The sequence below is a fragment of the Gadus chalcogrammus genome, chromosome 4, assembly GCF_026213295.1.
Source record: "Gadus chalcogrammus isolate NIFS_2021 chromosome 4, NIFS_Gcha_1.0, whole genome shotgun sequence".
Taxonomy (NCBI): domain Eukaryota; kingdom Metazoa; phylum Chordata; class Actinopteri; order Gadiformes; family Gadidae; genus Gadus; species Gadus chalcogrammus.
The window spans coordinates 2,767,712-2,783,005 of NC_079415.1; the positions used below are offsets into that span (position 1 = coordinate 2,767,712).

Consider the following 15,294-nt stretch of genomic DNA (forward strand, 5'->3'; position numbering starts at 1 on the left):
ACAAAACGGTATGATGTTTATCAAACCCGGACTTTTCTTGATGGATGATCTTTCTTGAGGCTTTCTTGAGTCATATTTCAAAGGTCATCAGATCTCTGCTACATTATAGTTAATTCAGATAATTTTTATTAACGCTAAAGAACTTGAAACACCATCACTCCGCATGGTCATTAGGATCAGTGTTTATTCTTATTTGACAACAACACAAAAACAAAAACATGACACGGACATCAACTTAATTTATTCTTATATTTAGCCCACATGTGCAATAGTATCTGGACATTCAATTCTAAAGCACAGTAGCATGCATTTGGATTTGTACTTAAAATATAGGCCTACGGCAATTGCACTGCACAGTATGACACAGGAGGCACGTCATGGGAGAATAGTTACTGATTATACTAATACAAGGCTACTACAACTAGGCGTATTTAAAATATATGTCTTGGCCGTCCCAGGTACTGAAAGGTCTACGAACACACGGTTGCTTATAGTTCATACGTTCGATTTAGAGATTTTGGCAAACCAACACCTTCTATTGATGCCATTAAACGTATTCATTTCATTCACTGGTCAGTATGTACATCCGACATAATGAAATAGAGGCATATACCGTATTGTACACCGTGACCCACCTCTCTATATTTATTTTCTGCACAATGATCGCCTCATAAAAACTTTCCTACAGTCTGGATTCGCTCGGCTCTTGAACGCAGCCCCGGCCGGCCCGCCCGCCTCTATTTCAGCGCGACGTCACTTCCGCCACAGAGCAGCCAGCTTCGAGTTCGGGGGGAAAATGGCGACCGCGCAGTTAACGGACGAGGAGCTTTCCTCCGAGTTAAAGCGACTCGGATTCTCCCCTGGGCCAGTCACGGAGAGCACCCGTCCGGTGTACCTGAAGAAGTTGAAAAAGCTCCGCGACGAGCAGCAGCATCGAGGTTCTCGCCCGGGGAAAACGCGCAACAGCGGCGCCATCAACAACAACAGTAGCGGCGGCGGCGGCAACACAGCGGTGGCGGCTGCGGGATCCGGAGCCGCCAGGCCGGCGAACAATGACGTCACGTACCTGAGCAACACCCGGGGCGCCAGTGGTGGTCGCCCGGTTTTGAACGACAAGCGTGTGGCAAGCGGCGGGGGAGGAGCAGGGGGAAAGTTCGTGCTGGGCTTCAGCTCCGACGAGTCGGACGCAGAAACACCCCAGAGGAGGCGAGGAGGCCCTGGCCACGGCAGCGGGAGAGACCGAGGCTCGTCTGGGTACAGCCAGCAGCTAGCGCCGAACAGGCCCACCGGGACACCCGCCACGGCCCAGAAGAACCACGGTGGAGTCGCCCACAGTAACAACTCTTCTCCGGGTGTGGATGGTAGGAGGAGGACTGGGTCTGTGGGGTGGGGGGACCGGGCGATACCGGGCCGCTCTTGGGTGTCGCAGCGCACCGAGACTGGGGGGAGGGGTTACGAGGAGCCGGGAGAGGAGGACGATATTGAGGGGGAAGAGGGGAACGATTCCCGGTCTCTAAATGGCAGCCGGACGTCTTACTTGAACACCAGTAAGCTCGCCGGGGATTACTCTGACTCGGACGAGGAGGACGACGAAGGCCTGTCTGCGCTAGACCGACAGCGCGACCGACGTCTGGCCTCCAGACGGAGTCACCCGAAAGCCGCGTCACCTCCTCACACTAATGCCAGGGGGTCGGAAAGTCTCCAGGAAAAGACGAGAGGCGCAATCAGAGCAAATGAGAAGCCTGGCGCTAGTAGTCTAGACATGTTGGGCTACAGGGGGGAGGGAGGGGACGAGGACGGGAAGCCGAGAGGCCCGGGCGAGTCTGCCCTGACTGGTGGCCTGCTCAACCGCAGTTTCCCCAGGCGGTCTATCTATGTGTCGCTCGCCGGGGACCAGGCGGGGGCCCCTACCAAAGACGGCTCCCCCTCCACCTACAGCAGCAAAAACTACGAGGACGGGAACTCCTCTCCCGGCGGGGGCAGCCGGTTCAGCATCGGCCTGCGACCGCGGTTCTCCAACTACAGCACCCTGTCCCGGACCTACCGGCCCGTCAACTCCAACCACACGCTCCATGGCTACGGCCAGGACCCGAATAAGCACAAGCACTCCGTACCGGAGGACGAGCTGCTCCAGCAGTTCAAGCGGGACGGCGTGTCGTCTTCCGGGGGCTTCAGCGCACACTACCTGTCCATGTTCCTGCTGACCGCGGCGTGCCTCTTCTTTCTGCTGCTGGGCTTCATGTACCTGAGGATGCGGGGTGCCGGGGCCACCGATGCGGATGTCGTTAGTAAGTACAATGCTATACAATGACCATGTATGGCCCTAGACTTGGTGTGTCTCCATATCTGGATTTATTATCAGTCTCTTCCTGCACTGGAAGAAGGCCAATAAGCCATCAAGGCCGGGTATGATGTGGGAGATGACGTTATGTCTGGATCTGCTATACGTTGCATTGAAGAAAAAAAAAACGGTCGTTTCCTTTCTGCATGCACTTGGTCGAGGTTAACTGCACCTCTGCAGACGCCACACAACTTGTATTTTAGTCGGGTGTGTGCTGCTCATGTCAAAGACCTCAAATATTTGGCGAAACAGGCGAGAATGTGTTGTCCACGGTGTCTAAATCGTGACTACACCTGACTACAAAATGTGCACGTTTCCTGCCTGCCGAACAGCTGGTGCTCGCCTTAGATCAACTATTACATTTGGTATTCAAAAACACGTTGTTATGCTGTCAGAGGCCTGCCTATCAAAACGCATCTCCTATTTCCGTTGTCTGCCACTCGCAGCCACTGACAGCAATTTGTGTCAGACTGACTCGTCTGTCTCTCGCCGTACTGTCTGGGGAGAGTTTCCTCTGCCCTAGGAAATATTAAAGAGCAGATCTGACTGATTGTTTATGTAGGCCTATGTTTCTTTTTTTGTGTAGTCATTGGCTAGTTATGGGCTGTCTCATGGAAAGGCGGATGGGGGCAGGGGGGGGGGGGGGGGTTAGACTGCATGGCTGCACGTGGCAGACATCTAGGTCATAGACAAGCTAAACCACCCTAATTGTTTTGCTGCCCTCAGAGCACATGCACACCAGACACACACACACGCTCGGTCTTTAAGGTCAGGCAGTTAACTAAATGGATGACAAAATGCTGGGGAATTTCTAAAGTGTAGGCCAAACATTTTTGGCTCCTTGGGTTACTTTTCTGTAGGATCACGTTGGCTTGTTCTACTTTGCCATAGTGTTGTCAGTTGCACTTTCATTTCAACACCGTTACAATAACGATGGTAGGTTCATACTGGCACATGCACCGGACGTTTTGGGCTATTTCGACATGGCCGGGATATTTATGTGCATGAATGAAAGGCTGAACGTGGGATTGCACGTTCACTCAGTTTCTCGTGCATGCATTCCGGGGTTAGGCAGTGGAAAACTCTTGTCTGGCAGACAGGGCAGGAGTGGGAAGGCAACTAATGACTATTTTGATAGTCTACTCTTCTGACCGTTATTGCAAGTGACCAACATAGTGTGGTGTACACCTGCACACCGACGGACTGTCTGTACTTCTCTGGAGATCATTGATGTAGATCTCAACAAAATAAGGTTTATTGACTTTATTCCTCCTACTTTTTTGGTTGCCACCAACTGATTGTTTTTGTGGTTGATTAACCTGAATGTCTTGATCTAATAACCCATTGCTCGTGTGTTTATTCATAGCACACGATTAAAGGCTTAGGTGCCAATCATACCAGTAGAAGGGTTTTAATTGGCTGCACCACACTGTCGAGCAATACCGGCGACTTCATTGGCTGCTTACGCTTTTGCTTTGGTAATCTCATGTAGTTGGCGTCTGTAGGTGTGTGGTGATGTCTCACCCTTACAAAAAACTTCGCCCACAATAAGGTGTGTGTCTCCTTTTAGTTTTTTCTTGACTACCCCTATTTGCAAATAACAATCCCAGACCAACTTCTCCTTGCCTGTGGGTTCATTCACAATGATACTGGAGGACATTGTGGTGTTTCGATCTCCATTTCAACACACATCGTCGTCCCTGTTTCCGAGGGTGAAGCATCCAACAACCGTGCTGCTGGATGTTCGGACCGCTGGGGATGTGTGTCGACAAACCTCCCCCAGGGAAAGGTCTTGGTAGCTCAGGCCTACCTCAAGGGAGGAGACGCAAGCCTGTCCATTGTGATGGGTGTGCGGTTTCTGCCATTCTTAGGCCTACGGCTTACCGGGCGATGTGGAGGCTTTTTCGGCACACTAGTGAACACACCGTGACGCTGCGTCTCGTGACTCTACCTATGCCAACTGCCGCTGGGTTTCTGTGACCCCGCCCAGCGAAAGATAGTGCACCACCATTGGCCGTTTTGACTCCATTGTGCCCGCCGACTGCCAGAGCACTTCCTCGTAGTGGCACAGAGACGCGCCACAAAATATACAAATCAATCCCCGATTAATTGTAGGGTTGGATGGGTCGGCTTCCTCCCTCCGCACTACTGCGTCCTTCTCAGTAGTGCCCCCCCACCCCTTGAGGCTGTGGTGGCGCTGGTGGTATCTTTTTAAAAAGTAGAACATGCGTGCCACTGGGGCCGTGCCAATCTTGGGCCGAGTCCATGATTGTGTCTCGAGGGGGGAGGGAGGGAGGGAGGGAGGGAGAATGAGACTGCGACCGCAGCGCCGGAGAGCCAGACAGCTATCTCTACACAAGTCCAACCATGTCGAGGCTTTTACTTTGAAAGTGTCTTTCTTTATTATAATTTTCTATATTTTGTACTGGTTTCTTGCGGCATTGACATTTTTGTATTCATGGATCTCTGAGGTGTTTTAAACATACTAGTGACCTATAAATACCTGGATTACAATCTAGGGCTGTAAACTTGCTTCTTTTTTTGTTTCTCTTCGCAGTCAGACCCCACCCCTTCGGAAGTGATTTTGACCGCATCGTAAGTAGATGCCCTCCCTCTATGTCTCCACACCACGCTATTATTAAAGCGCAGACACATTTCCGTAACGTCGTAAGGGACGGTCGCACGCACCACGAACAACATGTACAACAACAGATTTGATGTGCTTGACCGGTTGCCGTGACGTTTGCCTAATAAACATAACTTCCAGGATCCGAGGACTCAGGACATCATCCTGAAGCTTCTGCTGGAGCTCCACGTCCACCTCGCCCGCGTCGCCGGTATGCTGGTCTCCCCCCCCCCCCCGCCCACCCTCCCCCCCCCCCCCCCCCCCCTCCTATTGTGTCCGTGGTGCATAAGATAAGATAGACTTTATTGTCATTGTACAGTCACCTATGCAACGAAATTGGGAGTGCCAACTGAAGGTGCATTGCACATACAAAATAAATAAATAAATAAACAAGCAATTTAAGTTAAAATTTTAATAAAAAAAAAAGAGACAGAAATAAGACAAACATTTGGAACAAGACAATCACAAGTGATGTCAGAATAAATAAATAAATATAAAGGCCGTTAGCATATTGCACGATATAGAAAGTGAGGAATCTGTTTAAAAGTTTTATGAGTGTCAAGTGTCCTGGTTGCCCAAGGAAAGAAGCTTTTGTTCAGTCTGTTGGTTCTGCACTTCAGGCCCTGTACTATGGCAGCGCTACAGTATTTGCTCGTATACTTTGCTCATCTCTCGTTTCCCTCCCCAGGCGAACATGACTGCGGGGACCTGGACCATCATCCCAACAGAAGCCTGACCATGGATGAAACCGCGCTCTACTTGGAGGTGAGCAGCAGCAGCAGTAGTAGTGGGTGCAGGCTGCGGTGGCCCTTGGCAGGGGGCAGCCTCGAAGCTGCGGTCGAACGCCAACCTTGTTCTCGACGCACGGAAGTCACTGCAAACCGTGTTCTCTACGAGAGTGTTGAATGTCGGAGCTCAGACTGGCTTGGCCATCCTGGTTTTATTGATTTTCACAAACAAAACATGTGTCCTAACGTGAAGCAAAACTGGTATATTCATTTTATACATGTACATATACTATTTTTGACTCGCTAACTGCCGTAACGTGTAGAGCGCGATGTTCCGGGCTCTGACGACATAAGTAGTCTGTTGTTGCCCTAGCGCTTTTGACCGGAGCTAAGTCATGTCATGTTCTCATGTCGCCAAGACGATCTACACTAAATGCTACACAACCAGGGCGCCTTTCACCGCACACTGTCATCCTACCAGCACAACCCCAGGTCAAAACCATTCCTCTGTTCTCTCCCTCCCTCTTAGGGTCAGAACCAAGACTTCGAGGATCATATCTATACTTCCCTGAAGTGGATCCTGAGTGCCGGAGACGATGTTGGCATAAGGCAAGTGGATTACGTTTCCGAAATGCTAAGTTTTATCGTATTTATGTGCTGCATCAGCTTTGCACTTGCCGGTTTTTGTTCGGCTTCTGCAAGGTTGTTGTGTTAACTAATGGGTATGCTTTGAACATGCCTGCTCGACAATTAGAGAATTTAGTTACTATGGAGAAACCCGTTTAAACTAGTATAACGTCCTTACAATGCTCCCATGGAATGAACCTTAGAAAGGTTCTCTTAAATGCACTGTGTGTGTGTGTGTGTGTGTGTGTGTGTGTGTGTGTGTGTGTGTGTGTGTGTGTGTGTGTGTGTGTGTGTGTGTGTGTGTGTGTGTGTGTGTGTGTGTGTGTGTGTGTGTGTGTGTGTGTGTGTGTGGCCGATCTGTCAACCACACTTTCTATGGCGTCTACCAATTTAAAATGACCGTCTCCAAGTAGGAGGGCGCCGGTAGAAAGCTGTACGTTTCCATGTGTTACTCAAAGGCAATATCTGCTGCGGTCGGTAGCACCCCAGCTTTGCAGGTTTCCCCATCTCCTCGTGTTTTACTCGAGGAGATGGGGGAACCCCCTGTAACCATCTCGTGACTCTAACTGGGGCGGGGGGGGGGGTCCCCGGCTATACGTGGGTATTCACGTCCCGGCTGTGCTATTGCATTATGTTTATTTTTGTCTACCTAATTTAAATAACGTGCAATATTGCTCACTTAACTCTTGACTTTTATGGACTTTATTTTTTTCTGGACTTTTTTGAAACTTGGTTGACTTTCACTTAGGGCTGAACAAAATAATCGAATTCCAATCGAAATCGCGATGTTATAGAACACTGTATGCAAATCGCCAAGGCTGCGACTATTTAAAAATATTAAAAAGTGATTGGTTACCGTTACTGACGGAAAAATCAGTTACGATTCATTTATTTTTATTTTACAATTCAATAGTTAAATAAAGAAGTTTATAATATAAATTAATCAACACATCGGCCTGGCCTAAAGGAAAGAGCAGTTTTTATGTTGAATGCTTCCAATGTTGTGTTGGTCATCCTAAAGAATGATTTATTTATTTTTTAGTGAATAATACACAACATAAGGAACTTAATAAATTATAAAAATCTCACATTAAATCGCAATTGCAATATTGGTCAAAATAATCGCAATTCGATTATTTCCCCAAATCGTTCAGCCCTACTTTCACTGTTTTTCCATTTTGTTCTTTGTCAACTGTACCGTACTGTCTGTTGATACCTGAACCGGGATGAATAAAGCACCTACCCACTGACTGACCGACTGACTTCATGTCCCCCCCCCCCCCCCCCCAGACTGCTGGGAGAGGACCCAGAGGAGCCCGTGACGGAGGTGGGGCAAGTCCTCAGGCTGGAGTCCACCCACCCCAAGATGTCCTTCCTGTGTCGCTTCCGCCGAGCCTTCTTCACCGTCATCAACCGGGTGCTGCTCATCATCGCAGGTCAGGACCCCCCCCTGAACTGAACTGAACTCGGCGGGGTTTTGAGTGTGTCTGTAAAGAAGTTTTTACAGTTCCCCGTCCGTCTCGGTTTCTTGCCGGGGTTGGTTCAGCTCGGGAGGTCGCCGGTTCGATCCCCCGGCTCCTCCTAGAGTGTCGAGGTGTCCCTGGGCGAGGCGCCTCACCCTGACTGCTCCTCACGCCCTGGCTGTCGCCGTGTGGTTCACACCGCCGTCGGTGTGGGAACGTGTGCTAAATCTTAAATACTTTCAAAATGATTTTTATTTTTTGTTGCCTTTTTATTTTCTCTTACAGATTTATTTCATTGCTCTAACTTTACCTTTATTTTCTTTTATTGTATTACGATGTTTCTACGTGAGGCACTTTGAGTCTGCCTCGTGTATGATAAGTGCTACATAAAGTAAAGTTGCCTTGCCTTGCCTATGTCGCTTCGGATAAAAGCGTCCTCTAAATGCCCCTTAATGTAAATGTTACCCTCTCCCTTCTCTCTGTCTAGTGATCGCCTTGGTGCTGGGCCTGATCTACTACATGAAGTACCGCTGGCGTAGAGAGGAGGACCAGAGCCGGCAGATGTACGACATGGTGGCGAGAATCATCGGTACGGCCTTCGTCTCTTTCTCTCACCCGTCCGGTTGCGTTGTGCCCCCCCAACACCGACGATGTGACTTCCTCTTCTTCAAAGAGAGGCTAACATCTGGCACTCACAAAATAGTACTTAGCATTGTGTAGCATCTTATCCTAGCTATCTTTAGCATTGTGTAGCATCTTATCCTAGCTATCTTTAGCATTGTGTAGCATCTTATCCTAGCTATCTTTAGCATCGTGTAGCATATTATCCTAGCTATCTTTAGCATCGTGTAGAATATTATCCTAGCTATCTTTAGCATTGTGTAGCATATTATCCTAGCTATCTTTAGCATTATGTAGCAACTCATCCTAGCTATCTTTAGCATTGTGTAGCAACTTATCCTAGCTTTCTTTCTGGCTGTGTTCCCTTGCTCAGACGTGCTGCAGAGCCACAACGAGGCGTGCCAAGACAACAAGGACCTGCAGCCCTACCTCCCCATCCCCCACGTGCGCGACTCCCTGGTCCAGCCACCAGATCGGTAAGAAGCGTCTCCTCGCCTGAACGTGCATCCTCAAACCGCTTATCCGTGGTCGGGTCGCGGGGGCAGCGGCTCTAGCAGGGGGTTCCAGACTTCCCTTTTCCCGGGCTACATTGACCAGCTCTGAGGAACGCCTCGGGAACGTTCCCGAGGCGTTCCCAGGTGTTCCCAGGCCAGTGTTGAGATATAATCTCTCCTCCAAGTCCTGGGTCTTCCCCGAGGTCTCCTCCCCGCTGGACGTGCCTGGAACTCCTCCCTAGGGTGTAAACTCCCCAGGGAATATTAAGGGTTCATGTTGAGGATTACACTAAAACAGTTGGAGCGATTATTCTGCTAGGATAGATCTTTTGGCTAGCAGCCTTCCACGTCTGTTTTTTTAAAGGTCACATATTATACCACCAGGTGTGAGTGTGATTAGCAGTTACAAGCTGTTGTGAAAATCTATCCAGCACACATCTAGATGGACACGCCCACTTGTGATGTCAGAAGAGGCAGATTTGCAAATTCGTCTTGTAATGGCTAATCACCCTCACACCTGGTGTTATAACATGTCACCTTTAAGGATCCATGCTGAGGATTACGCTAAAACGGCTGGAACGGTGATTCTGCTAGGATGGCTGTTTTGGCTAGCAGCCTTCCATGTCTTTTATTTAAGACTTTATTTGAACCAGGATTCAGTCTGACTTGTCGTCGTCCACCTCGCCGAGTGAAGCCATGATTGAATAGTTGGTGAACCTGTGCCAAGCGAAGAACCGTAGCGATGCAGTTCAAGGTGGAGGTTTTACTTCTGACGTTGTTGTGTTTTACCTCAAGAAAAGAAAACCCTCTCTCCTCCCCTCCCACTGACGAACAATGACCGCTCAACGCGTTTCCCCTCGCTGTTCCCGTCATGCCTCTACAGGGAGAAGATGAAGAGGGTGTGGGACCGAGCGGTGAAGTTCCTGAAGGCCAACGAGTCGAGGATCCGCGAGGAGCCCCAGCTGATCAACGGGGCCAACTTCACGGTGTGGCGCTGGCTCCAGCCCGCGCTGGGCTGCGACCGGCTGTCCCAGATCCCCTCCAAGGTCTGGCAGGGCAAAGGTGACTAAAGGCCGCTTTATACTACTCCGTAAAGCGCTGTACGTAGAAAACCCTCTCCGTCGTCGGACACCCTCTCCGTAGCTTTACGTGCGCATCCAATATTTTTTAACTGTCCGTCGACGGCAAGGGCTGTGATTGGTCCTCTTAACAACATCATTTCCAGAATCAGCAGAATATTGACTTTGTACCTTGTTTTTACTTTGCACATGAAGGAACAATAAAACGCCAAATAAGATTTGAAAAGCTTTGGAAGTTTGTTTGCAGCGCTAATTACGTGGTTGGTAGTCATCGTATAGGATCGTTCGGGCAGCGAATTGCATCGCGTGTCCGTCATCCCGACGGAGGACTTTGAAGGCTCGAGGGCTCTCTGTAGCTACGGAGTCGGACTACGGAGTCGGAGTAGTATACCTTTTGGCCTTAAGGCGTTCCCGCCGTCCCATTGGTCCACTTCGGCTCTTGTCACTGGGTAGGCTGAGGGTGATGGGAATAGGAGAAGGTTTTTGACATCTGCCGTCGGTCTCACGGCTCCGTCGGTCCGTGTAGCCCGGGTCGGATCACACTGGGCCGGACCGGGAGATTAGGAGAAGGGCTTCAAACACTCCCAGTTGTGAGACTAACGACTGGACAAGGAAATCACTATATTCTGTTTAGCGCTATGCTGAAGTTCAAGGGAGGGATGTATTTCTTTAAAATAATTAGGACAAAATGTGTGAACTAACTAGCAGCGATCTGTCAATCCACGGGTAAACAATGCGACCTGCTGGCCGAAATGTAAACGATCATTATCCCTGCAATTCACGTCTCTGCCCATGTACACTGATCCGCACGTGGGCGAGTCAACACTGGCTTACCTTCTTTTGTTTCAGTGCTCGTCAAGTTAGTGGAACCTCTAAATGTTGCCTCCTCTTCGCTTTTCAATTAGTCTATTCACAACCTGGTTGTAAATGTGGTGTTCTCCTCTTCCCGCTGTCAGCGTTCCCGCTGGACAGAAGGAACTCTCCTCCCAACAGCCTCACACCCTGCCTGAAGATCAGGAGCATGTTCGACCCCGTCATGTGAGTCGTCTCTAGATTTAACGGTCAACACGTCATGTCTGTATCTTCATACAGTGGTAGTGGATGTAGCAGTCTCTCTAGATTTTGTATAACAACCCTTAATGTCTGTTTTCATCTTCATTCACTTGTAGTGGATGTTGCAGTCTAGAGATTTAGTATATCTGAATCTTCATACATTGGTAGTGGATGTAGGGGTTTCTCTAGATTTAGTATGTCTGCATCTTCATTCACTTGTAGTGGATGTAGTGGTCTCTCCTAGATTTAGTATGTCAACACAAGCTCATGTCTGCATCTTCATACACAGATGCAGATTCAGACTACAAATGCAGAAATGTAACTTCATTTATTTACTTCTAGAAATTTCAAATCCTGAAATGTTCTGTTTTGTGGTTGGCTCTTGCCAATACATTTTTGTCATTATTATATCTGTTAAAACTTTTTACGCTGTGTTTCTTCTGGACGTGATTTTCGGTTCCATTTGTTTTCTGAGTTCCGGTCAAACCCGAGGCTCGGGTGAAGGGTCTGCCCCCACCCTCTCCCTCCTGATGCTTTGATTTGGCCGATGCTTACCGTGTCCGTGTCTCTTTCTCCCTCAGGGAGGTGGGGGAGAATTGGCACCTGGCCATCCACGAAGCCATCCTGGAGAAGTGCAACGACAACGACGGGATCGTCCACATCGCAGTGGACAAGAATTCCCGCGAGGTATAATCCCGTTCGGTCTCCAACTCCCAGGCTCCGAAAAAAGCCTGCAAGTACCAAGTCCCATTAGCGTCTGTAGCATCACCTACGATAACCCAATTCTCTTTCTTTCTCTTTTCTCCCTCCAGGGCTGCGTCTATGTTAAGTGTCTCTCCGCTGAGCACTCGGGGAAAGCCTTTAAAGCCCTTCACGGCTCCTGGTTCGACGGTACGTTTCAGTTTGGTTTCCAGCCTGAACTTTGTCTTGACTTGTCTCCGGAAAACATAACCCATCTTAAAAAAAAAAGAGTTTCACTTTGAGTCTCATTTGCACCGCATAAATGCCGTGTGGTGTCACGCTTTGGCGATCTCAAGAGAGATCGGAAATTGACGAACTCTCTGTTAAAAGGGACTGCAGATGAATTATTATTATTTATTTTTTTTACTAATTCTTGCATATTAACATAGTGATTTTTAAACAACAATGTTCATAACTATGCATGGTACCGATCAAATAAACCAATAACCCCTTCTTTGCTCTTCGATCTCGCTCACGCCTCCGCCCGCCACCAGGCAAGCTGGTGACGGTGAAGTACCTGCGCCTGGACCGCTACCACCAGCGCTTCCCCCAGGCGGAGGGCTGCCTGGTGCCTCTCCGGCCCTCCGGCGGCGCCGGCGCCGGCGCCTCGCCGCGCCACCACAGCCGCGCCTCCACCTCCTCCCTCATCTCCCCCGAGGAGCAGGAGAGGGGGAGGGAGAGGGAGAGAACGCTGTCCCCCTGATGTAACATTAGAACCTCCCTCCCTCCTCCCCCTATTCACCGCCTCCCTCCTCCGCACAGCGTCCATGTTAACCCTGCCTCCCCCCTCCTCTCCCTCCCTCCCTACCCTCCCTTCTCCCTCCCACCTCCACCCAAAGGGCTCACGATGTGACACCCCTCATGTCCTTCCTTCACTCCTCCCTATTAAAGCTGCAGAGGTTTAAAAGATGGGTGTCATGGTGTTTTGGGGGGGGGGGGGGGGGGGCATACTGTCCATTTTTGTGGGAGCGCTCTTTTATCGACTTTCCGAGGGGGAGGTTGTTTTTTTGTGTGTGGTTTGTTCGTTGTTTTTTTGTCGATAAAGCAGCATTTTTTTGAAGCCGTCGAACTCCCAACTGTAAAATCGACCAGTGTGTCTCGACGGTAGGGGGCGGCGGCCTGGCTCTGCATGAGGAAGCCGCTGATTGGCTGTTGTCGACGGTATAGTGGACGCTATTAACATATTTTTTTTATTTTATGTATTTTTTTTTTTTTTTCGTTGGATTTCTCTAGTTTTTTTATCGCTCGAGCGAGGGAAAGGGAGGGGCCGGGCTGATGTACATAATACATGCATGGTGGGGGCGATGGTAGCTTTGTCTGTTGGACTTTGTCTGTGTTGAAGCGGTTTGTTTGTTATTGTTTAATAGCTCTTCCTTGCTGCCCCGATATTCAGAACCGACTGCATCTGTATCCAGAGGCAAACGGGCTACTGAAAGCTGCTTTGATACCCGAACCCTTTGGCAAAGACAAAAATAGTTATTAGCACCGACCATACTTCAGGCTTGCTTTCTTAAAAAAAAGGATTTATTCCATACCATATGTGGACATTCCCCCCGTTTATCAGCCTTTATCACCCTCCATTCCCCCTAAAAGTGTATTTTGACATATTTTTGTAGTGTGTGTGTGTATATACGTTCCAAGTTATTTTCCTTTTACTCATCTACTCTATTTCCGTCTCCTCTCAGCAGACACTTTGGTGGAAGCGTTACAAATAGTTTTTATGATTTCCAAGCATCCAAAAATCCACCTGACTCAGTGGATTCTCCCTCCTTTTCATTCAGCATAGTTCCGAGGTCGAGCGCGTGGGTCATACCGATATTGTACGCGATGATTTCCACGAAGGCGTGCACGGTGTTTTACATGAGAGCGTGCACGTGGAGCTAGCAGACGTGCGCGTGCCCTCGATGCCATTCCCACTTTAAACCGAACAAAACAAAAATAGTCACGTTTTTGTGTTTCGAAATTGACATTGCCATTAGTTTTATATTTCAAATGTTTTTCGAGAACTAGGGCTTATGACATCCCCTCTCCCTTTCTGATTGGTTGAATGAAAGCAAGGACACAACCAACAGGTTTTTAAATTGAATAATGGAGAAGACCTTTAGGAGTTACCTTTCAGCTACCTTTTTAGGAAGTATGTACTGAGCTGATGAACTAATCTTCTTTTCTTTCAAGTGTACTCAGATCTCAGACTCACTCAGATCAAAGGGGGCACCATTTCGATTTGTGTTGTGCTTTGGATGCAGTGTAATTTAAAAAGTGGGACTCAGTATTTGCAGTGATAATAAACAAAACAAAAAACGATGTACAAACGATGCACATGTAAAACGTCACGAAGACGGCTGCAAAAGGACTCGCAGCAGACAACCTAACTGTGCCTTAACCTTGTGCTTATTAAAAATGTCTGGCAGTGCATCCCAGGCGAGTGGTCTCGGACTCTCGGTTCAATGAGGTGACGTCACTTTGACACAATCGTTGTGAACGATCAGGATGTTTGGGTTACATGGACACTATTCAATTCTGCATCCTCAATTTGGATATGATGTCGGCTTTGCTCTTTCGTTTTTATAAAAAGTGGATGTGTGGGATTTTAAACGACCGGGGCGGGCAGGGGTGTAATTCAGTGTTTCATATCGGCGGGGGGGGGGGGATTCAAATCTCGTTTTGGGCCGAGACTTATCAAACTTTAAGACGACTGTCGCGATTTGTACGAGAAGCAAATAAAGTGAACATTGAGAATTGAGTCGGTTGTTTTGCTGTACTTGAGTGCGTCATGGTGATCTTTATATTTTTGTACATCTCCTGCCTATCGTTGGTCCACCTGCAGCTTACTTTTGTATTTCATAACCATAGAGATGTAATGTACTTTTTTTTTTTTGTGGGGGGGGGGGGGCACTTCTCCAGGGCTGTGCTCGAAGCTACATTCTTCATCAAGTCATTCATCGGATGTATTTTATGTAAACACTGTACATTGATATATAAATATATGTAATATTATATGCAGCTTAATTTCCATCGTATTGTTTCAAATTACCATTATCCCTAACCTGCAAGCCTGTGCGGCCAGGGCAGTGTACAATAATAGGCATTGAAAATGAGTACAATGTTTTAATGTAATTTGTCACTTGTATTGTAAAAATGGCTCAAATTAAAGGTTTATTAGGGGTTTTTAATTGCGTCCTGTCTGCTCGCTTTATAAAAGTAATTTAAATTGCATGTTGGCATGCATAGATGTTTATCAGTCGAAGTCCATATCTCAATGTAGCTCCCTTTTTATAGATGTATATAATGGATTTACTAAAGACCCATGGCTTTATGTAGTTCTACAGATTGTACAGGTATTTATTTATATGGTTGGCACAGAACTGTACAGTCTTGGCACATTTTCCTGCAACAATGACAAGCAGGACCTACATGATGAATAAAAGGTAAATTAATTCTAGCTACAGAAATGCAAACTCGGCTCCATGTCTGATTAAACCCGGGGGAGGAAGAGCAACGCATTGGACCCATGATTGGTC

General features: G+C 48.2%; 1 protein-coding gene across 1 annotated transcript; it reads left to right on the top strand.

The window, feature by feature from the left end:
- The first annotated feature begins 778 nt into the window (after positions 1–778).
- lemd3 (LEM domain containing 3) lies at positions 779–15,284 on the top strand. The gene is made up of 13 exons (XM_056587922.1): positions 779–2,288; positions 4,899–4,936; positions 5,109–5,178; positions 5,656–5,732; positions 6,225–6,304; positions 7,613–7,758; positions 8,273–8,374; positions 8,780–8,882; positions 9,784–9,962; positions 10,936–11,017; positions 11,614–11,719; positions 11,845–11,923; positions 12,268–15,284. Exons 1-13 carry the CDS (start codon positions 797–799, stop codon positions 12,474–12,476), a joined length of 2,763 nt encoding a protein of 920 aa, XP_056443897.1. The 5' UTR covers positions 779–796; the 3' UTR covers positions 12,477–15,284.
- Positions 15,285–15,294: the final 10 nt, after the last annotated feature.

What these genes read in the sequence shown, in the direction of transcription:
- lemd3 (XM_056587922.1), top strand. Translation starts at nt 797, where the DNA reads ATGGCGACCGCGCAGTTAACGGACGAGGAGCTTTCCTCCGAGTTAAAG. An exon ending in AAACCGCGCTCTACTTGGAG is followed by an intron (nt 5,733 to 6,224) that starts GTGAGCAGCAGC and finishes CCTCCCTCTTAG; the next exon opens with GGTCAGAACCAAGACTTCGA. An exon ending in TGGACAAGAATTCCCGCGAG is followed by an intron (nt 11,720 to 11,844) that starts GTATAATCCCGT and finishes TTCTCCCTCCAG; the next exon opens with GGCTGCGTCTATGTTAAGTG.